We start from the raw sequence: 22,833 nt of genomic DNA on the forward strand, positions 1-22,833 counted from the left end.
GTCAATTTGGGGGTCCTTGACATGAAAAAGTTTGAGAACCACTGACGTAACCGATCCACGTTCCGATAAAAAAAAAAAGTTTCTGGTTTATAAATATATAATATAATCACACCCATAGGCCCATAATCAAACATTTTAGCATTTTAGCATTATTCAATAAAATGATCGCACAATCTTATCCAGCAAACTTTTTTTTCAGCGTTGCTTCTCTCACGCTTAACAGCAGGGGAAGCCTGTAGACTGAAGACCAAAAACGCTCGTCCAAAAACACAGTCACCCGGGAAAACACAATGGTATTCCTAAACGTAACCTCAGTAAACTATGCCTAACCTAACCGTATTCCTAAACGTAACCTCAGTAAACTATGCCTAACCTAACCGTATTCCTAAACGTAACCTCAGTAAACTATGCCTAACCTAACCGTATTCCTAAACGTAACCTCAGTAAACTATGCCTAACCTAACCGTATTCCTAAACGTAACCTCAGTAAACTATGCCTAACCTAACCGTATTCCTAAACGTAACCTCAGTAAACTATGCCTAACCTAACCGTATTCCTAAACATAAACTTAGTAAAACGGTGCCAAAGCCTAAACTTGTTTCTAATCTTATCCTCAGTAAATCAAATACAAGAACCGCTGGTCCGCGAAAAAAAACAATGGGGCCAAAATGTGTTTTGTGTTTTGGGGCGAGTCTTCCGTTTACCTTTAAACGTGCAGTGGCACCGCTGAAGAAAGTGTTTTCGTTTGGTGGAGTGGGGGGAGTGTAGCGCCCAGGATCACTTAGAAAAATTGGCACCGGGTGAAAAAGGGTTTCCGAACAGTGCAACGCCCCGAGTCAGGATCAAACGCCAAGTCCACGGCTCACCAGTCCTGCCAACAACCACCGGCACCAAGAAAGCTATCTCACTCTGTGGAGCGAGGTGTGGCCAGATATCCTCCTATATTAAAGTTATGAGTTATTAGAGTTATGGCCAGATATCCTCCTATAGGCTCCATTATATATATATATATATATATATATATATATATATATATATATATATATATATATATATATATATACATGGTTCCAGGTTCAAATCCGGGGTAGAAGAGGAAAGTTACATAGTGCTCCTTTAATATATCAGAGATGCCGCATGCTTGGACAGACACATCAGGGGTTGCGGTATATATTATATTCAATATTGTATTAATATCATATGTTTATTCATATTTCAGATTGTTATAGGAGATGTCCATGCTTGGACATAGACATATGTTGTGGTATATTATATATCATATTAATGTAATATTTGATGTATATTTCAGATTGTTATAGGAGATGTCCATGCTTGGACATAGACGTATCTGAGGGTCAGGGTAAATCCTGGTGGAACTTGAGGAGAACTTGTTTCACCATCGTGGAACACAACTACTTTGAAACCTTCATCATCTTCATGATTCTACTGAGCAGTGGAGCACTGGTAAATATACTAATAATACTAATACTAATACTAATAGTAATAGTAATAGTAATAGTAATAGTAATAATGGTAAATATGATAATATTAAAGACGGGGTGCCGTGATGATTTTCATTGATTCCCCCCGCCTCTTAAAACGTAATCATCAGGTATTATGGTTATACTAGGAGGAGAGGAGAAATTGTTAAAAGTATGTTTTTATGTGGACACGCCTCCAGTTCATTAAGTATGCCTGGTTCTCACCTTAGCACCTCCTCCACCACCTTAGCACCACCCACCTGTCCTAGTCCCTCCTTCTCCTCATGCCCACACCTGTTGTGTTATGATAATGAGGGGGAGGGCATGTTTTTACTATGTCACTAAAGCGCTGTTTCTCTATTGGCACGTTTGACCCTCAAGGTTTCAGCCTCCAGGTAGAAACTCAAAATAGTCAGAGAAGATATAAAACACCATAAAAACACCACCAGGGGGCTTAATGAAGTTCTATCAACCTCATAGACACATGAAAAACAGAAAAAGTGCAAAAACATGGCACCAACTCTTTAATAATAATAACTAGAAAAAGTGCTCCTCGGAGCACAGGTCTCCGCCAGGTCAGGTACGTTATTCTGGCCTCCTGGTGGTGCTATAATAGGCCAATGTGAAAAGGGTGCCATTTATTCTTAGGTCTTTCACGGCAATTAGACACTGCATTCATGATTTGAGGCATTTTGTTCCAAAAATAGTTTTGCTAAATTAGACCTGCTGGTGGCGCTATAACAGGCCAATGTGAAAAGGGTGGCATTTCTTTCTCGGCCTAGTGGGAATGTGCGTGTGAAATTTCACGGAAATTGCAAGCTCATAGTTTGAGGCTTTTTGTTCAAAACGGATCAATCCTGCAAACTTTGGAAGCCAACCATAGGCAATGAGGATGCAATATGGGAAATCGGACAGATCCGTGTTGATCACATGACTATAGAGATACTGTGTACCGATTTGCATGAAGTTTGGATACAATCTGTAGGAGTAATGTGAAAAAATGGGTGTTGCACAAATCGGCCTCCTGGTGGCGCTATAACAGGCCCATGTGAAAAAATTGGGGCAGAGGTTCTGAATTGGCATCCAAGGAGTGTGTGTGCACAGTTTCGGAGCGACCGGGCCAACGGTGCCGGAGATTAGCTGCTAACACACAGACAGGACGGGCGGACACACACACACACACACACACGGACGGAAGGACGGACGGACGGACGGAGGGTAAAACATACTCTCTCGCCAGGCCGAAGGCATGGCGAGAGAGTAACTGGAGACAATAATGATGATTCTACTCCACTGAGCTCCTACATTTTGTAAACGTTAACTTATTTTCGATCCTTGATATACTGTGAACATAGCGCATTACCCAAAGTCTGCAAATTACAATGAGAGGAATATGTACTGTAAATAACATGAAACTATATGAACTAATATGAAATCTGTGTCTGTGCGTCTGTCTGTCTGTCTGTCTGCGTGCGTGCGTGCGTGCGTGCGTGCGTGCGTGCGTGCCTGGCCTACTTGTTGTTAACTAGTTGTACGAACGCTTGTTTTCTATTGTTGTATTGTTTATTGGATCTTGTTTAGTCGATACACTTATTTGTTTTAGCTCATGCTCATTTGATTTTGCTATTTTGTCTCATCTGTTTAAGGAAATAGGTAGTTGATATATTGCACTTTTACCTTAGCGCTAGGTATACTCTTGGTTGCTTGTTTTTTACAGGAAATGCACTTCAGACTTCTGGTGATTAATAGTTTTCGTTCCCTACCCATGTTGAATGCACTTATTGTAAGTCGCCTTGGATAAAAGCGTCTGCTAAATGACTGTAATGTAATGTAATGTAATGTAATGTGCGTGCGTGTGATTCCAGACACAGCCCTGTAATGTTTTGTAATCCCGTCTTGACCTCATCCTGGGACAGAGGAGTGATAAAGACCATCCTAGAATATGACCTTTGATCTTTGACTCTAGGCATTTGAAGACATCTACCTGGAACAGAGGAGAGTGATAAAGATCATTCTAGAATATGCTGACCAGGTGTTCACCTTCGTCTTCATCATAGAGATGCTTCTGAAATGGGTCGCTTATGGATTCAAGACCTACTTCACTAACGCCTGGTGTTGGCTGGACTTTCTGATAGTAGACGTAAGTTATTGTTGTTATTATTATTATTATTATTATCATTATTACTATTGATTGAATATTGTATTAGACAGAAATGTGAAAACAGCACACAGTTCAGTCAAACACTTTGTCTAAAAGGATAACACCAAAAAAGTCCTTGCGGTCTTGTTTCCATTGGGGTCCTAGGTATTCAATTCATCAACATATAAAATAGCACCAAAACATTCAATATCATCATAATATAAAACACTATATGTACATAGTAGAATCATGTGAATGTATGAATTATGTAAATGCTTACATAATCATGTCTCACCTCTGTTTTGTGGACTGGTTGCTAGTCGTCAGCTCTGGTGGAGCATTTACACGGTGACTGTATTGTTCCCACAAGATACAACACATAGACGGATTTCAGCGCGACGTCATCACAGAGCAGAATGCGCAATCTGCGCATGCTCGGGGGAAACGAATTGTTGCGCCGTTCACTCTGTTGTTGTGTTCGGGAGTTAGATAGCCATAATTCTGCTATTATAGGCATAATAGGCATAATGCTGCTATTATATACAAACAGATCCAACTTCCGACAAATCATTTTTATTGAGTAAACAAGGTATTACAAACTGTATAATTTAATCTACTTTCATTAAACCCGGTGAAGATCATTTATTTTATGAATGGACATTTGACCAGAGCTGCTGCGGGTAATGGCGCCCTCTATAGGCTTACCCCTCCTCTGCGCGGTCATATCCTCTCATGTTTACTAAAAGGAAACCCGTCTATTGGGACAGTCTGCCTTCTCAGTTAAGGGGGAAACCCTTTGGAACTCTTTGCCTACGGTTCTAAAACTACAGACAGATGGTAATGTGTTTAACAGAGGTTCTAAAACTACAGACAGATGGTAACACACACACACACACACACACACACACACACACACACACACACACACACACACACACACACACTCACCAAAAACTCACCAACTAGTGTTAGCATGTATGCTAATTATAAGCGACCTTGTTCTCTGTAAAGTTGCTTGTAGATATTGGTAGTTGCTTTTTATTTGTTATTATTATTTTGTTGTGAGCTTGTAGATCGGCTATTTCCAAATCGTCTATTTTCAAATAGCCGATGCATACAGGTTAAAAGTGCTCATGTAATAATAATAACAATAAACTTTATTTGTATAGCACCTTTCATGACATGAAATGCAGCTCAAAGTGCTTTACAGAGCAAGAATACAATTACAGTTACAACCAATTTAACAATAAAGCAAAAAAAACAGAAAAGCAAAAGCATAAAACAACATTAAAATAATAGCAAAAGGCAGTGAATCAGGCAATACAGTGAGAACATGGGTATCAACACAGAGATAAAAAAATCAACCAAAAAATCTGCTAAAAGCAAGAGTAAAGAAGTAGGTCTTGAGCTGTGCTTTAAAGCTATCCACAGAGGCTGCCTGTCCTCTTAGGTGTAATGGGAGTTTATTCCACGCTGTCGGTCCGTAGAAGCAGAATGCTGCTTCACCGTATTTTGTATGTCATTGTAGGCACCTCGAGCAGGTCAGCACTTGAAGACCTGAGGGGCCGGTTTGGAACATATCTCTCTAGGCAGTCATAGAGGTAGGAAGGTGCCAGACCATTTAGAGCTTTATAAACTAGTAAAATCATTTTAAAATCAATCCTAAAAACAACCGGGAGCCAGTGCAGTGAAGCTAGAACTGGAGTAATATGTAATATGTAGCATGGTTAATACATTTCCTTTTGGGGTGTACAATACATGAAAATTACGGGAATATTAACGCGACTTGCGTCGATAACTAATGTAGAGCGGACATTACCGCATTTGGCTAAAAACAGTGTTTTAGTAATGTAAATTAAGCTAACTATTAGCCAAATGTGGCTAACTTCAGGAGGACCACACTGTTATTTTCGATTTCACTTCACATTAACTCATTTATATCATATTTACATGCCGAATTAAGCTCTGACATTTAAGTGATATGTAGCCTGATATTACCAGATTGCTATAGTGGGTTTAGAATATTTTAGATGATTTTTTTGCTCATTTCAGCTCTGGTGGAAAATGAGCCCTCGCGAGATGACTGTCCTCGACATACAGCGAGTCACATATGTGTCCGCTAGTGGTGAAAGCTGCCTCATGTCGCCAGCTGAGAAAGACTAGAAAATCACGAATTAAATTAGATTTTCTTTTTGTGTTTTTTCTTTTTTTTTCTTTATATTAACACAGTTGTTGAAGAAGGTTTGTATTCTACCAGAAAGCCGTTTTATAGTCATTAAATGTTTACAATTAGATTGTGAACATGCCTCTGTTGGTAAGAGAGTTTCTGTGTGTATTTTGGGGGTTGAACATTCATGTCCAGCATTTGCATAGAGGTTTCGATTGGCCTGGCTATAGGCATTGTTCTCTAGTTTCACGCACCAGAGTGCCATACCAGCGTTTCATTAATGTTGCTACAGTATCCTTGTTTATTCATTAATTTTTACAGTAATGTTACACTGTGCAGAAATCCAAAATAGCCAACCTACAAGCTCACAAGGCGTTGTGTTGTGAGCATCTGCTATTTTCATGAAACCTGTTTTGTGTATGTCGGACTTTGGCGATGATTTTAGTGTCGGTTTTGATGTTATCTTGGAATGGTTTGCATCATTTTAATCACGAGGCCCGTACCTTTAAAATGATATATAGATTGACTATGTTGATGACACACACACACACACACACACACACACACACTAGTGTAGACGTGTTTGTTTGTCTGAAAAAATGCAAAGAAAGGCTTGTTTCGCCGCTGCGGCCGTGTGTTTCCACAGCACCACCCACACGTCGCCAACTAGCGTTGCTATGTATGCTTATTATAAGCGACCTCGTTTTTAGTAAAGTTGCTTGAAAATATCGGTAGCTGCTTTTTATTTGTTGTAAGCCGCTCGACGTTCGTTTTTATGGAAGTATTCACTCAAATATTGTGCTTATCTCATGGCCACGGGTGTTATAATTATGTACGGGCCCTCATAAGTACCCGTATCTTCCGTATTGTTCAATAAAAAGCCTTTTAATCCGATCGGTGGCCATTGTCTCCGTTTTTTTTTTTCAACTACGCGGCCGTATCGGTTTGAGCGTGTATTGCAGTCTGATACATTATAACTCTATGAGAAAATGGCCGCCGGTCGGATTAAAATGTTTTTTTATTGAAGAATATGGAAGATACGGGTACTTAGACCCACCCGAAGTGAATTGTAACATCCGTGGCCATGGGTTAAGCACTTTATATTTGAAATCTGAACGTTTATGTAGATATACAGGCTGTAAATGAACAAAGTGCAAACACCATGTTGCAGTTCAACAAAGACGTCACAACGACGTGTAGCTGTAGCTGCTTCTTTGGGCTTGCTTTCAAGATTCTTTTCGAAAATAGCTGATTTAATAGGGCTCAAGTGGTGAAACTGGTCGTTTCTTTTGGCCTTGTTTTCATAGACCTTGTTTCTCTCGCAGAACAACACCAGCACTGGATTTTATCAATACATTTACTTACATTGGCTATTTGAAAATTGCCGATCTACAAGCATGCATTGTGAGCTTGTAGAGCTGCTATTTTTAAATAAATATCTTATTAAATCTATTATGATGATGATTATATAATATATGCCTATTTTTCTTTAGAAGGGATTATCTCAGTTTGCTCTATAATAGATAAACCAGATTCAATTGTGTACATCTTCAAATATGTTCCGATTTCAATGAATGATACATCATATGAAAGCTTATATTCTGTGCTTTAATACAATGAAAAATGCCAATTTGCGGCATAATCCCTGCAAGGCCCAGTGTGATCGCACGATCACATGTATGTTTTATAAAGAAATGAGTTTAAATCATTTTTCTTTTCTGTAATTTTTTTTTTTTCACCTCTAAATCCTCATTGGGTCCTATTGTTTAGTCTTACAATGCCATTGGCCAGGATATTTGCATATAAATACCCCCCACAGAGCCAGGAATCATCACAACTTGAAAAGAATCTGGGCCTTGCACGCATAAAGCATTGTACCCAGTCAAATATGCCAAGCACAAAAGGATATTGCTACACAGTAGACAGTAACTACACAACAATTTAACATGAAAAGGCCTTCGTAGGTTTTTAGGCCTGTTTTATTAAGTCCACAGTCTGCGCCGGAGTCCTCAAATAAAGAAGGCTGTCATTGGTCATTATTAACAGCCAATATTCTGGGATATTCTAAACTGTTCTACAGTAATACAACAGCCGTAATAATACAGTTTTAACAGTATTAATGCGGGTATTTGTACAGGTTTCTCTGATATCGCTGACGGCCAACATTCTGGGATATTCTGAACTGGGAGCCATCAAGTCCATGAGAACTCTGAGAGCTTTGAGACCCCTGAGAGCTCTGTCCCGCTTTGAGGGGATGAGAGTAAGACACACACACACACACACACACACACACACACACACACACACACACACACACACACACACACACACACACACACACACACACACACACACACACACACACACACACACACACACACACACACACACACATGTTTGTATTACTATACTTGTGAGGACATCAACACTTTAGGACAGCCATGTTATGAATGCTATTTAAAAATAATTATTGCCATTTTAACCGTAAGCCTAAAGCCAAAAAAACAGCAGATCTGCAAGCTCACAACGCGTCGCGCTGCGACGCGTTGCGAGCTTGTAGATCAGCTATTTTTCGGTGCATGACACTGGCGCGCAACTAAGTATAAATCATGTTGAACTCTAATTTCAATTCCTAAACCTAACCTCTAAATGTCTAATCCTAACCTGAATGTTTTTCTAATTGTAAAAGTATCTCTAAAAAAATGTTGTTTAACTATAAAACAACCATTTGTCTTGTGAGGACCAGGAAAACGGTCCTCACAATGTAAATTTCTTCAAATTCTTCTATACTTGGTCCTCACAAGTATAGCAATACACACACGCACGCGCACGCACGCACGCACGCACGCACGCACGCACGCACGCACGCACGCACGCAGGCACGCACGCACACACACACACACACACACACACACACACACACACACACACACACACACAGTACATGTTGTGTGTATTGTATGTTTACAGGTGGTGGTGAATGCTCTGGTGGGAGCCATCCCCTCCATCTTTAATGTCCTCTTGGTTTGTTTGATCTTCTGGTTGATCTTCAGCATCATGGGAGTCAACCTGTTTGCAGGCAAGTTTTATTTCTGTTACAATGATAATAATAATATTGATTTATTATAGTTTGCATTATTATTATTATTATTATTATTATTATACAAGCAATGCTAAAAGGGACACAACAAGCTTTGATGGCATGTTTCCATTGTGGTAGAGGTCCAGGGACGTGCACAGATAGACTCTAGGTGGTGCTAGAGCACAGGCCCTTTGCCCTCTTGACCAGATGTGCCCTTTTAAAAAAAAGAAAAAAATGTGGGTTTTTTTTTCAGTTTACAGCAGGGGTCTTCAACAGGGGGTCCGGGACCCCTAGGGGGTCCTCAGAGTTACTACAGGGGGTCCGCCAAATCTTTATGTGATTATGATTTTTCTTTTTACCATAACCACTCGAAACCTAGCATCCCTTTTCTGAGGAGAACTTTAGCCAAAAATAGCCGATCTACAAGCCCACACTGTGGGGCTTGTAGATCTGCTATTTTTGGCAAAGAGGTATAGGTGTAGAGGGAAAAAAGAGCAGACCAAGTAAACAAAAAAAAAGTATAATTTACTTGAGCACCTGCCCCTCAAAATGTCTGTGCACGCCACTGTAGAGGTCGTTGGGTAAGCCTGACCCCCGACCAGCTCGGCCTATAGTCCATTCTCAATAACTGACTCCCGGTCCGGTTCGGAATCGGTACCGTTTGTCTCGGGTCTCGGGGCTCAGACAGTGAGACGGTGGGTATAATAAAACCTGAGTACCGTTTGTCTCGGGTCTCGGGGCTCAGACAGTGAGACGGTGGGTATAATAAAACCTGGTACCCTTTGTCTCGGGTCTCGGGGCTCAGACAGTGAGACGGTGGGTATAATAAAACCTGAGTACCGTTTGTCTCGGGTCTCGGGGCTCAGACAGTGAGACGGTGGGTATAATAAAACCTGGTACCCTTTGTCTCGGGTCTCGGGGCTCAGACAGTGAGACGGTGGGTATAATAAAACCTGAGTACCGTTTGTCTCGGGTCTCGGGGCTCAGACAGTGAGACGGTGGGTATAATAAAACCTGGTACCCTTTGTCTCGGGTCTCGGGGCTCAGACAGTGAGACGGTGGGTATAATAAAACCTGGTACCGTTTGTCTCGGGTCTCGGGGCTCAGACAGTGAGACGGTGGGTATAATAAAACCTGGTACCGTTTGTCTCGGGTCTCGGGGCTCAGACAGTGAGACGGTGGGTATAATAAAACCTGGTACCCTTTGTCTCGGGTCTCGGGGCTCAGACAGTGAGACGGTGGGTATAATAAAACCTGGTACCCTTTGTCTCGGGTCTCGGGGCTCAGACAGTGAGACGGTGGGTATAATAAAACCTGAGTACCGTTTGTCTTGGGTCTCGGGGCTCAGACAGTGAAACGGTGGGTATAATAAAACCTGAGTACCGTTTGTCTCGGGTCTCGGGGCTCAGACAGTGAGACGGTGGGTATAATAAAACCTGAGTACCGTTTGTCTCGGGTCTCGGGGCTCAGACAGTGAGACGGTGGGTATAATAAAACCTGAGTGGACCCGAGATTTCAAAGTGAAAGCAAAGTGCAAACAAACATCTCACCACAAGATGGCACTAAATGACTGGAGCACTGTCCCATCCTGATGCCGTCAAAGGTGAACTAAAACCAACCAGGGAAACTCCTTCCTGTCAGCTGACAAGAAGGTCAGTTGGTCTCATGCATTGAAGAAGGCATGAGCTCGGCCCTGGGCTCCCTAGGCTGGTGGGGGGAGTGTAGTGCCCAGGATCACTTACAAAATTGGCAAAAAAAAATAATTGAGGGATAAAAAATGTAAAAGGTGAACTAAAGTTCAAGCCAAAAGTTAGAAGTCTGGGCAGTTATTTTAAAGATTGTTGATATTAACGTAACGTTTTGGTGTATGGTTCAAAACAAGTTGACATAGCGTGTTGTCACCTGTACACAGTGGCGGCCTTTCCTATGTTTCACCCGTTTCAATTGAAACGGGCCCCCAACCTCAGGGGCCCCCCCAAAAAAAAAAAAAAAAAAATGTATTTTTTTTTTAGCTGTCTGTCCATGGTGGAAGTGCAGATAGCCTAATTAATTGAGTTCGAAAATGCATCATTATGGATTGTGGAAGCAAACCAACTTCAGTCCACACATTTTTTTTTAATATCTTTTATTTTATTATTTTTTTTGGGGGGGGTGCATATGGGGCCCCCATATGAGCTCTTGAAACGGGCCCCCAGATCATTAAGGCCGCCCCTGCCTGTACTGTATGCTCTGCAAAGCACAATGGAAACTCCAAAGCCAATTATAATGATAAACAAGAAACGAATATCTCCGACAGAAAATTATGATTAGCGATAGCAATGGCTAAAGAAGAAGGATTACACACATCTAAAGAAAACGTGGATTTCTTTTATTTACAAACTCTCTGCATTGATTGATTGGGATTATGCATCACGGTATGACCCAGGGGCACTGCAGCAGCAACCAGGGAGACTAACCCTAACTAACCCTTAGTTAAGAAAGTAAGAAACACAAGACTTATTTAATACTAGACAGGGAGACTATGTTTAGTTAAGAAAGTAAGAAACACAAGTCTTATTTAATACTAGACAACTCTTAATAATAATGTTACCAATTGGAAAACAACTTTGGCATTCGGGCATTTCGGGGCCTCGGGTTTTGTACAGGTGCGGTTCTGGTATGTCACGTTTCTATACGGTTCTATTCGGTTCTGTACGGTTCTGTACGGTTCTGTACGGTTCTATACGGTTGTATATGGTTCTGGTATGTCACGTTTCTATACGGTTCTATTCGGTTCTGTACGGTTCTGTACGGTTCTGTACGGTTCTATACGGTTGTATATGGTTCTGGTATGTCACGTTTCTATACGGTTCTATTCGGTTCTGTACGGTTCTGTACGGTTCTGTACGGTTCTATACGGTTGTATATGGTTCTGGTATGTCACGTTTCTATACGGTTCTATACGGTTCTGTACGGTTCTGTACGGTTCTGTACGGTTCTGTACGGTTCTATACGGTTGTATATGGTTCTGGTATGTCACGTTTCTATACGGTTCTATTCGGTTCTGTACGATTCTGTACGGTTCTGTACGGTTCTATACGGTTGTATATGGTTCTGGTATGTCACGTTTCTATACGGTTCTATTCGGTTCTGTACGGTTCTGTACGGTTCTATGCGGTTGTATATGGTTCTGGTATGTCACGTTTCTATACGGTTCTATTCGGTTCTGTACGGTTCTGTACGGTTCTATACGGTTGTATATGGTTCTGGTATGTCACGTTTCTATACGGTTCTATTCGGTTCTGTACGGTTCTGTACGGTTCTATACGGTTGTATATGGTTCTGGTATGTCACGTTTCTATACGGTTCTATTCGGTTCTGTACGGTTCTGTACGGTTCTATGCGGTTGTATATGGTTCTGGTATGTCACGTTTCTATACGGTTCTATTCGGTTCTGTACGGTTCTGTACGGTTCTGTACGGTTCTGTACGGTTGTATATGGTTCTGGTATGTCACGTTTCTATACGGTTCTATACGGTTCTATACGGTTCTGTACGGTTCTGTACGGTTCTATACGGTTGTATATGGTTCTGGTATGTCACGTTTCTATACGGTTCTATACGGTTCTGTACGGTTCTGTACGGTTCTGTACGGTTCTATACGGTTGTATATGGTTCTGGTATGTCACGTTTCTATACGGTTCTATACGGTTCTGTACGGTTCTGTACGGTTCTATACGGTTGTATATGGTTCTGGTATGTCAGCTCTCGGTACTGTTCGGGTTCAGAACTCAGATTTCTAATCATAGCTGGGATCCATTGGGCTCTGGGTAAATGTGTCACTGGTGGGTATGGCCTGTCATATTGGGCCGTGAAGACCTCTACATTGTGGTCCTATGTATTAATAATTATTATTATTATTATTGTTTGCAGGGAAGTTTTATTTCTGTTACAACTCGACAGCAGAGGAAATGTTTCTGCCTGAAGACGTCAACAATAAGACAGAATGTCTCCTATTGGCTGAAAGTAACACTGAGGTCCGATGGAAGAACCTTAAAGTGACCTATGACAACGTTGGGATGGGATACCTGTCACTACTGCAAATAGTTTGTACACTCATTTATATTGTACTGCACATACATACACTGTACACATACATACATACATACTACAGCAAATACACACACATCAAAATGTTATTGTTTTGTACTTTGTGTTTTTTCAGGCAACATTTAAAGGATGGATGGACATAATGTACGGAGCAGTGGACTCTAGAGACGTTAGTACCTAAAAATAATTATAATAATAACAATGAACACATTATCCATAATTCTACAAAGCCCTGTGTGTGTGGTGAGCCCAGCTCTGTGTGGTGAGCCCAGCTCTGTGTGGTGAGCCCAGCTCTGTGTGTGTGGTGAGCCCAGCTCTGTGTGGTGAGCCCAGCTCTGTGTGGTGAGCCCAGCTCTGTGTGTGTGGTGAGCCCAGCTCTGTGTGTGTGGTGAGCCCAGCTCTGTGTGGTGAGCCCAGCTCTGTGTGGTGAGCCCAAAATCTCTTCTGCCCGGTTCTCCTCAGTGGCTGGAGCAATTGATTGCAAACGCAGCGGAAGGAGGCGCGAGGCGCGCCTCCGCGCAAGTGGAGCTTACTATGACACCGTGCTTGGCTTGTGTGTGTGTGTGTGTGTGTCTCTGTGTGCAGTATGTGTGCACTGCCTGTGTGCAGCCAAGTAAATGTCCAATATAGACGTACCATACATCAAATGAAAGGTCTTTGAAAACTGAACACACTTGTCAAGGTTGCGTTTAAGCCCGCCCCTTCCCCCGGAAGCCACGCCCCGGAGAAGGCCCCTAAAAACTCCCCATTGAAGCCTCATGTTAAATGAAAAGTGCCCGAATCGCTCCCAAACTTTTTCTACCCCCCCTAAGTGGGGGTCTACGAACAAATACTTCGGGCTCGGATTTTAGCTCCGCCCCCCGGAAGTGGGTGAAACAGGCACTTCAAACACTTTGTTGAATTGTTCAAAAACATAAAAAAAAAAAAAATTGTGAATTTTTATTTTTCTAAGATGCTCCTTTTAACGCAGAATGTCTTTGTATTTTTTTATTTTTTTTATTGGTGACTTTTTTGAAAATATTTGTTTTTCATTCTTTTCTTTTTTTTGCCGTTCGCTTCCCGCGTTCGCGCGTCTTACTTGTCTCAATTTGCACACAGCCATTGACCATTACCATGTGTTACACACACACACACACACACACACACACACACACACACACACACACACACACACACACACACACACACACACACACACACACACAGCCATTGACCATTACCATGTGCACGGAACAACAAAGCCTGTTTTTTGCTTTCCCTAAATGTCAGCTGTTTATTAGCGTTTTTGTGTTCGCTGGCTCCCGGGTTGCCAACCATGTGCGCATATCCCCCCCCACGGGTAGGGTCTAGTTATTATAATTATTATCATCATTATTATTATTATTACATAACCGGGGGAGCAGTTAGGGGTTAAGTGTCTTCCACACAGACTGGTCGAGCCGGGAAGCGAACCAGCCACCTTGTCATTACTAGACAGCCTCTTGACCCTCTCAGCTACCATGTGGACCAGAGAGTGAGTGGACCAGAGACCAGAGTGAGTAGGCCAGAATGAGTGGACCAGAAAGTGAGTGGACCAGAGTGGGTGGACCAGAGTGGGTGGACCAGAGTGCAGGGTCTACCTCACTGAGAGCACAGTGCAGGGACTAGGAGGACCGATCAATCAGAGTTCAATCATTGGCATATAGGAGGTGACAGATTTGGAGGACAGTGTTCCTGGTTAAATGTTGAATAGGTTTCCATCTATTTTGACATGGAAGGGGGGGGGGCAGACTTTTATTCCAACCCTGTCTTGCATTTTATTGTGGAATTCCTGGAAGATGGAGACGAACCCAACGAGTATGTAATGCCCCAGAGTAGCTTTGGGTCGACCGCGTTGAATGCCTTTGACAGATCAACGAAAGCTGTGTACAGATCTTGTTTGTGCTCTCTGGGATTTCTCCTGGCAACAAAACTCATGTGTGTAGCGCTACGATCCTTATGAAAACATGTGTGTGGTGCTACGATCCTTATGAAAACACGCATTGAGTTTCTGGCAACATGTTTTCTGTGATGTGTGCAGCCAGACGGCAAAACATGATCCTTCTAGTCAGGATTTTTTCTGCAACTGACAGGAGTGAGACACCTCTGCTGCTGTCTAACCCGAACCCTCTGCTGCTGTCACAAGAGGACTTAGCACCTTTCTTTTTATAGATAGTGATGAGGATGGCATCCTTCCAGTCTGTGTTGTCCAGATGGCACAAATGAGTTGGTGCAGCAGGATACCTCCACACTTAGATAGATAGATAGATAGATAGATAGATAGATAGATAGATAGATAGATAGATAGATAGATAGATAGATAGATAGATTGTATACTTGAGCTATTTGGAAATAGCTGATCTACAAGCTCACACACAAATCTTCTCTTATAGGGGTCCCTATCACAAAATCTTTTAAGATGGGAATTTGTGGCAACCCCTGCTTATAGAAACACTTGATCAAGTTGAAAACAGAGTTGATCAAGGATGACACATGGGTTTATGAGCTTTAATGAATGAATGAGAAGCTTTATTTTCAACTTGTAACATATATATATATATATATATATATATATATATATATATATATATATATATATATATATATATATATATACATACATACATACATACACACACGCACGCACGCACGCACGCACGCACGCACGTATATATATATACATATATATATATATATATACATATATACACATATATATATATATATATATATATATATATATATATATATAAATATCTATCTATCTATCTATCTATCTATCTATCTATCTATCTATCTATCTATCTATCTATACATACATACATACATACATACATACATACATACATACATACATACATACATACATACATACATACATACATACATACATACATACATACATACATACATACATACATACATACATACATATATATATATATATACCACTTAAGATATATACATATATACATATATCTATCTATCTATCTATCTATCTATCTATCTATCTATCTATCTATCTATCTATCTATCTATCTATCTATCTATCTATCTATCTGTCTGTCTGTCTGTCTGTCTGTCTGTCTGTCTGTCTGTCTGTCTGTCTGTCTGTCTGTCTGTCTGTCTGTCTGTCTATATATATGTATGTATGTATGTATGTATGTATGTATGTATGTATGTATGTATGTATGTATGTATGTATGTATGTATGTATGTATGTATGTATGTATGTATGTATGTATGTATGTATGTATGTATATATATATATATGTATATATATATATATATATATATATATATATATATATATATATATATATATATATATATATATATCAGCGCATGATTTTATGATTTGTTGATGTTCCTTGATGAGAGGATCTCACTGGTGTTACGTTGCCTCTGTGAGGGTCACAGATGGTTGTGATGGTTTTATTAGAGGATCTCACTGGTGTTACGTTGCCTCTCAGATGGCTGTGATGGGTCTGATGGCGTCATACAATCTGTGTGTGTCGGTGCATGCGTTTGTGTCTGCAAGAGAATTAATTTACGCAACTTTCTTGACACTGCAGTCATTTGCTAGCTGATGATTCCAAAGTGACCAGACTTTAGTCATACTGCCCCCTGCTGGGCTGTGGCCAGACTTTAGTCATACTGCCAGTGATGAGCTGTGGATGTTTGAGCTAGTAGGGCTCTAATTTATGACTTCACGTCATAAAATAGCATGCCAGCATGCCTATATATGGGCATATACTGATGACATCAGGGATCTATGGGCATATGAACGCACTGCGTGTCCGATTGCCGTGAATTCTTGCAAGCACATTCCCACTAGGACGAGGAAAAAATGCCACCGTTTTCATATTGGCCTATTATAGCGCCACCAGCAGGAAGATTTTTGATTTTTGATATTACTCCTACAGATTTTGTCCAAACATCACGCAAATGATCTCTATAGTCATGTGATCAAGAAAGATCTGTCCAATTGCTGTGAAAGGCGGAGGAAGAAATTCTACTCTTTTCACCTTTGTCTATTATAGAGCCACCAGGAGGCCGATTTGCCTGTGCAATAAGTTAATCAACATTAATCCCTCAACTTCTACTGAGTCCACTCACGTCTAAAATGACTGAATTCCGAACATTGCTGGCCCACAATAACCTACCTGACCTGGCAGAGACCTAGTTATTATTGTCTTTGTGTTTGTAGGTAGAACAGCAGCCGATCTACGAGGAGAATCTCTACATGTATATTTACTTCGTCATCTTCATCATCTTTGGTTCCTTCTTCACACTCAACCTCTTCATTGGAGTCATCATCGACAACTTTAACCAGCAGAAATCCAAGATAAGTTAACAACTACTTAAGATAAGTGAACAACCACTTAAGATACGTTAACTTAAGATAAGTGAACAACTACTTAGTGGTTCCTTTAATTATACAAGATAAGTGAACAACTACTTAGTGGTGCCTTTAATTACACAGTGACTTGTTTTTGTTGTTGTTGCCCCTCAGTGGTCAATTGACTGTTAGTTACTTAACCAGTTAGAAGGGTAGCTTGTTAGTGTGTTAGCTCTTTAGTTGTGTGTTATGTGTTGATTTACTGTGTAAGTTAACGACTCATTGTGATTTTACTTGGGAGGTAAAGATATTTTCATGACAGAAGAGCAGAAGAAATATTACAACGCCATGAAGAAGCTGGGGTCCAAAAAACCTCAGAAACCTGTCCCACGACCAGAGGTAAGAACTAAATGTGTCACTAACTAAACCTGTTACCAGAGGTAACAACTAAATGCGTTAATAACTAAACCTGTTACCAGAGGTGACAACTAAATGCGTTACTAACTAAACCTGTTACCAGAGGTAACAACTAAATGTGTTACTAACTAAACCTGTTACCAGAGGTAACAACTAAATGTGTTACTAACTAAACCTGTTACCAGAGGTGACAACTAAATGTGTTACTAACTAACCCTGTTACCAGAGGTAACAACTAAATGTGTTACTAACTAACCCTGTTACCAGAGGTAACAACTAAATGTGTCACTAACTAACCCTGTTACCAGAGGTAACAACTAAATGTGTCACTAACTAAACCTGTTACCAGCGGTAACAACTAAATGTGTCACTAACTAAACCTGTTACCAGCGGTAACAACTAAATGTGTTACTAACTAAACCTGTTACCAGAGGTAACAACTAAATGTGTTACTAACTAACCCTGTTACCAGAGGTAACAACTAAATGTGTCACTAACTAAACCTGTTACCAGCGGTAACAACTAAATGTGTCACTAACTAAACCTGTTACCAGAGGTAACAACTAAATGTGTCACTAACTAAACCTGTTACCAGCGGTAACAACTAAATGCGTTACTAACTAAACCTGTTACCAGAGGTAACAACTAAATGTGTTACTAACTAAACCTGTTACCAGAGGTAACAACTAAATGTGTTACTAACTAAACCTGTTACCAGAAGTGACAACTAAATGTGTTACTAACTAACCCTGTTACCAGAGGTAACAACTAAATGTGTTACTAACTAACCCTGTTACCAGAGGTAACAACTAAATGTGTCACTAACTAACCCTGTTACCAGAGGTAACAACTAAATGTGTCACTAACTAAACCTGTTACCAGCGGTAACAACTAAATGTGTTACTAACTAAACCTGTTACCAGAGGTAACAACTAAATGTGTTACTAACTAACCCTGTTACCAGAGGTAACAACTAAATGTGTCACTAACTAAACCTGTTACCAGCGGTAACAACTAAATGTGTCACTAACTAAACCTGTTACCAGAGGTAACAACTAAATGTGTTACTAACTAAACCTGTTACCAGAGGTAACAACTAAATGTGTTACTAACTAACCCTGTTACCAGAGGTAACAACTAAATGTGTTACTAACTAACCCTGTTACCAGAGGTAACAACTAAATGTGTTACCAACTAAACTTGTTAATAAATGAACCTATTTCTAACTAAACGTGTTACTGAATAAAGCTGTTAAAATGTCATCACATGAAAATATAAACATGTAATCCTCATGAGACTCATCCGGATTCTCTCTCTGTCTGTTTGTTTGTCTCTCTCCCTCTCTCTCATCCTCTATCCCCTCTGTCTGTTGGTGTCTCTCTCTCTCTCTCTCTCTCTCTCTCTCTCTCTCTCTCTCTCTCTCCCCTCTGTCTGTTTCTCTCTCTCTCTCTCTCTCTCTCTCTCTCTCTCTCTCTCTCTCTCTCTCTCTCTCTCTCTCTCTCTCTATCCCCTCTGTCTGTTTCTCTCTCTCTCCCCTCTGTCTGTTTGTCTGTCTCTCTCTCTCTCTCTCTCTCTCTCTCTCTCTCTCTCTCTCTCTCTCTCTCTCTCTCTCTCTCTCTCTCTCTCTCTATCCCCTCTGTCTGTTTCTCTCTCTCTCCCCTCTGTCTGTCTGTTTGTCTCTCTCTCTCTCTCTCTCTCTCTCTCTCTCTCTCTCTCTCTCTCTCTCTCTCTCTCTCTCTCTCTCTCTCTCTCTCTCTCTCTCTCAGAATAAGTTCCAGGGTTTGGTGTTTGACTTTGTGACCCAGCAGGCGTTTGACATCTTCATCATGGTTCTGATCTGTCTCAACATGGTGACCATGATGGTGGAGACAGACGAGCAGAGTGTGGAGAAGGAAGACATTCTGTACTGGATCAACCTGGTAATTAATATTATTAGTAATAATAAGAGACCGACTCTACTGGATCAACCTGGTCAGAATCACCACCATCTTTATTGTCACATCACATCATGTTTACAGGCGTAAAACACATAATAATAATAATAATAATAATAATAATAATAACTAGAAAAAGTGCTCCTCCGAGCACAAGTCTCCGCCAGCAGACTTGTGTTGGGAATGTTGGGAATGTTCTAATTCTTATGTTCTAATTCTTACAAAAAATAGAACATGTTACTGTCCTATCCGTTCTGTCTGTATAAGTGTCCTATCCGTCCTGTCTGTATAAGTGTCCTATCCGTCTGTATAACTGTCCTATCCATCCTGTCTGTATAAGTGTCCTATCCGTCCTGTCTGTATAAGTGTCCTATCCGTCCTGTCTGTATAAGTGTCCTATCTGTCCTGTCTGTATAAGTGTCCTATCCGTCCTGTCTATGTAAGTGTCCTATCTGTCCTGTCTGTGTAAGTGTCCTATCTGTCCTGTCTGTGTAAGTGTCCTATCCGTCCTGTCTGTATAAGTGTCCTATCCGTCCTGTCTGTATAAGTGTCCTATCCGTCCTGTCTGTATAAGTGTCCTATCCGTCCTGTCTGTATAAGTGTCCTATCCGTCCTGTCTATGTAAGTGTCCTATCTGTCCTGTCTGTGTAAGTGTCCTATCTGTCCTGTCTGTGTAAGTGTCCTATCCGTCCTGTCTGTATAAGTGTCCTATCCGTCCTGTCTATGTAAGTGTCCTATCCATCCTGTCTGTATAAGTGTCCTATCCGTCCTGTCTGTATAAGTGTCCTATCCGGTTACATGGCGGCTTTCCGACATGTCGCCTTTCCAACGTTAACGAACCCTATACCTAACCCTCACCCTAACCCTAACCGCACGCGGAAGCCACTAGTCGGAGTGGCGAGATGTCGGCATGGAAGACGGTTACCGTCCTATCCGTCCTGTCTATGTAAGTGTCCTATCCGTCCTGTCTGTGTAAGTGTCCTATCTGTCCTGTCTGTGTAAGTGTCCTATCCGTCCTGTCTGTGTAAGTGTCCTATCCAATTGTTACAGTATCCGCCATTTCTCAGCCATTTTGTGATTATTCCTGTCTTACCTCACTTTGAAAGAGGCACAGACTCTTTCAAAGTGACACATGTATTTATAGGCCGCTATACGTCACTAGCCAATCAGATCACACTATTTCACCGTATTGTCACGTGTCACGTGAGGCTTGACCAATGTTAGTCCCAGTTTCAGAAAGTGAAAACAAACTCTGCTGGCGGAGACAACAATAATAATAATAATAATCCACAGGTGTTCATCATCATCTTCACCTCAGAATGTTCACTGAAGATCATCGCTCTGAGACAGTATTACTTCAACGTGGGATGGAACGTCTTCGACTTTGTAGTTGTCATCCTGTCTATAGTTGGTACGTATTTATTTGATCGATTGAATGAATCAGGGACGTATATGTCACCTCACAGGTGGGGGGGCTATGTGGGGTGTTGTAGATCAATTTAGTGTACGTTTTAAAGATGTAGTGTAGGGTGTTTTAAAGATGTAGTGTAGGGTGTTTTAAAGATGTAGTGTACAGTGTTTTAAAGATGTAGTGTAGGGTGTTTTAAAGATGTAGTGTAGGGTGTTTTAAAGATGTAGTGTAGGGTGTTTTAAAGATGTAGTGTACAGTGTTTTAAAGATGTAGTGTAGGGTGTTTTAAAGATGTAGTGTAGGGTGTTTTAAAGATGTAGTGTAGGGTGTTTTAAAGATGTAGTGTAGGGTGTTTTAAAGATGTAGTGTACGGTGTTTTAAAGATGTAGTGTATGGTGTTTTAAAGATGTAGCGTAGGCCCTACACTATATTGATATATACAACACCCTACAGTGTAGGGTGTTCCTTCCCTTGATACCTACCTACCTTTCTTTCTTTCTTCCTTCCTTCCTTCCTTCCTTCCTTCTTTCCTTGCTTCCTTCCTCTAGGGCTGGTGCTCGCTGACGTCATAGAGAAGTACTTTGTCTCTCCCACCATGTTCCGAGTGATCCGATTGGCTCGTATCGGACGGGTTTTGCGTTTGATTCGCGGTGCCAAGGGGATCCGCACACTGCTCTTCGCCCTGATGATGTCACTTCCTGCGCTCTTCAACATCGGGCTGCTCCTTTTCCTCATCATGTTCATTTTCTCCATCTTCGGCATGTCCAACTTCGCCTACGTTAGGAAGGAGGGGATGATTGATGACATGTTCAACTTCGAGACGTTTGGAAACAGGTGTGTTTCCAAATCATCTTATATGTTTATAATCATCTTATATGTTTATAACCATCTTATATGTTTATGATCATCTTATATGTTTATAATCATCTTATATGTTATATCTTAACAGCATCATATGTCTGTTTATGATCACCACATCTGCCGGGTGGGATGGTCTGTTAAGCCCCATCATGAACACTTCTCCCCCCGACTGTGACCCCAACCTAGAGAACCCCGGCACAGAGGTCAAAGGTCAGTGCTGGAGAAACCACTCACTGAAAGTATTATTTTAATTTAAAGGATCACTTCTCCCATTTTTATATAATTCTTCATATAATTGGTCCTCACTAATGCTCATTATAATATTATTATACTATACTTATCTTCATATAATTGGTCATATAATACTGGGTAACTGTTTAGCTTCAGACTGCGGTGCCCCCCCCCCCCCCCCCCCCTGAAATCCCTGTGGTGCCGTCCCCCCCCCCTGAAACCCCTGCTCTGTTTTCCTGTTGTTTACTTTCCAAGGTGACTGTGGGAACCCTGGAATGGGCATCATGTTTTTCTGTACCTATGTGATCGTCTCCTTCCTGGTTGTGGTCAACATGTACATCGCCATCATCCTGGAGAACTTCAATGTGGCGACGGAGGAAAGCGCCGACCCGCTGTGTGAGGACGACTTTGAGATGTTCTACGAAACCTGGGAGAAGTTTGACCCAGACGCCTCACAGTTCATAGAGTACAGGTAAAATAAAAGAATGTATATATATATATACAGATGTGCCATTTCAAAACTTCAAATGTCCTGCCATCGCCAAGACAGTACATTTTCAGGGGATTCCCAGGGCAATAAGAGGGACAAAGAAGGGCATTTAAAATGCTGAATTATTTTGATGATCACTGCTTTTATGATGCTAATTAATTTGAGCAACTG

At 41.1% G+C, this 22,833-nt stretch overlaps 1 protein-coding gene across 3 annotated transcripts in view; it reads left to right on the forward strand.

Annotated features, from left to right (window-relative positions):
- The window catches only part of scn4ab (sodium channel, voltage-gated, type IV, alpha, b), an 86,053-nt gene that overhangs the window by 47,435 nt on the left and 15,785 nt on the right, over positions 1-22,833 (forward strand). For all 3 annotated transcript variants that reach the window (XM_084072687.1, XM_084072688.1, XM_084072689.1), the window contains 13 exons: positions 1,311-1,465; positions 3,449-3,622; positions 7,927-8,049; positions 8,760-8,868; positions 12,783-12,955; positions 13,075-13,128; positions 17,188-17,325; positions 17,614-17,718; positions 19,503-19,655; positions 20,964-21,081; positions 21,629-21,914; positions 22,030-22,151; positions 22,428-22,644. In XM_084072687.1, the coding sequence (XP_083928813.1) occupies positions 1,311-1,465; positions 3,449-3,622; positions 7,927-8,049; positions 8,760-8,868; positions 12,783-12,955; positions 13,075-13,128; positions 17,188-17,325; positions 17,614-17,718; positions 19,503-19,655; positions 20,964-21,081; positions 21,629-21,914; positions 22,030-22,151; positions 22,428-22,644 (1,927 nt within the window). The remainder of the gene's footprint in view (positions 1-1,310; positions 1,466-3,448; positions 3,623-7,926; positions 8,050-8,759; positions 8,869-12,782; positions 12,956-13,074; positions 13,129-17,187; positions 17,326-17,613; positions 17,719-19,502; positions 19,656-20,963; positions 21,082-21,628; positions 21,915-22,029; positions 22,152-22,427; positions 22,645-22,833) is intronic.

Source organism: Gymnoscopelus microlampas (assembly GCF_963454915.1).
Source record: "Gymnoscopelus microlampas genome assembly, chromosome: 11".
NCBI classification, from domain to species: domain Eukaryota; kingdom Metazoa; phylum Chordata; class Actinopteri; order Myctophiformes; family Myctophidae; genus Gymnoscopelus; species Gymnoscopelus microlampas.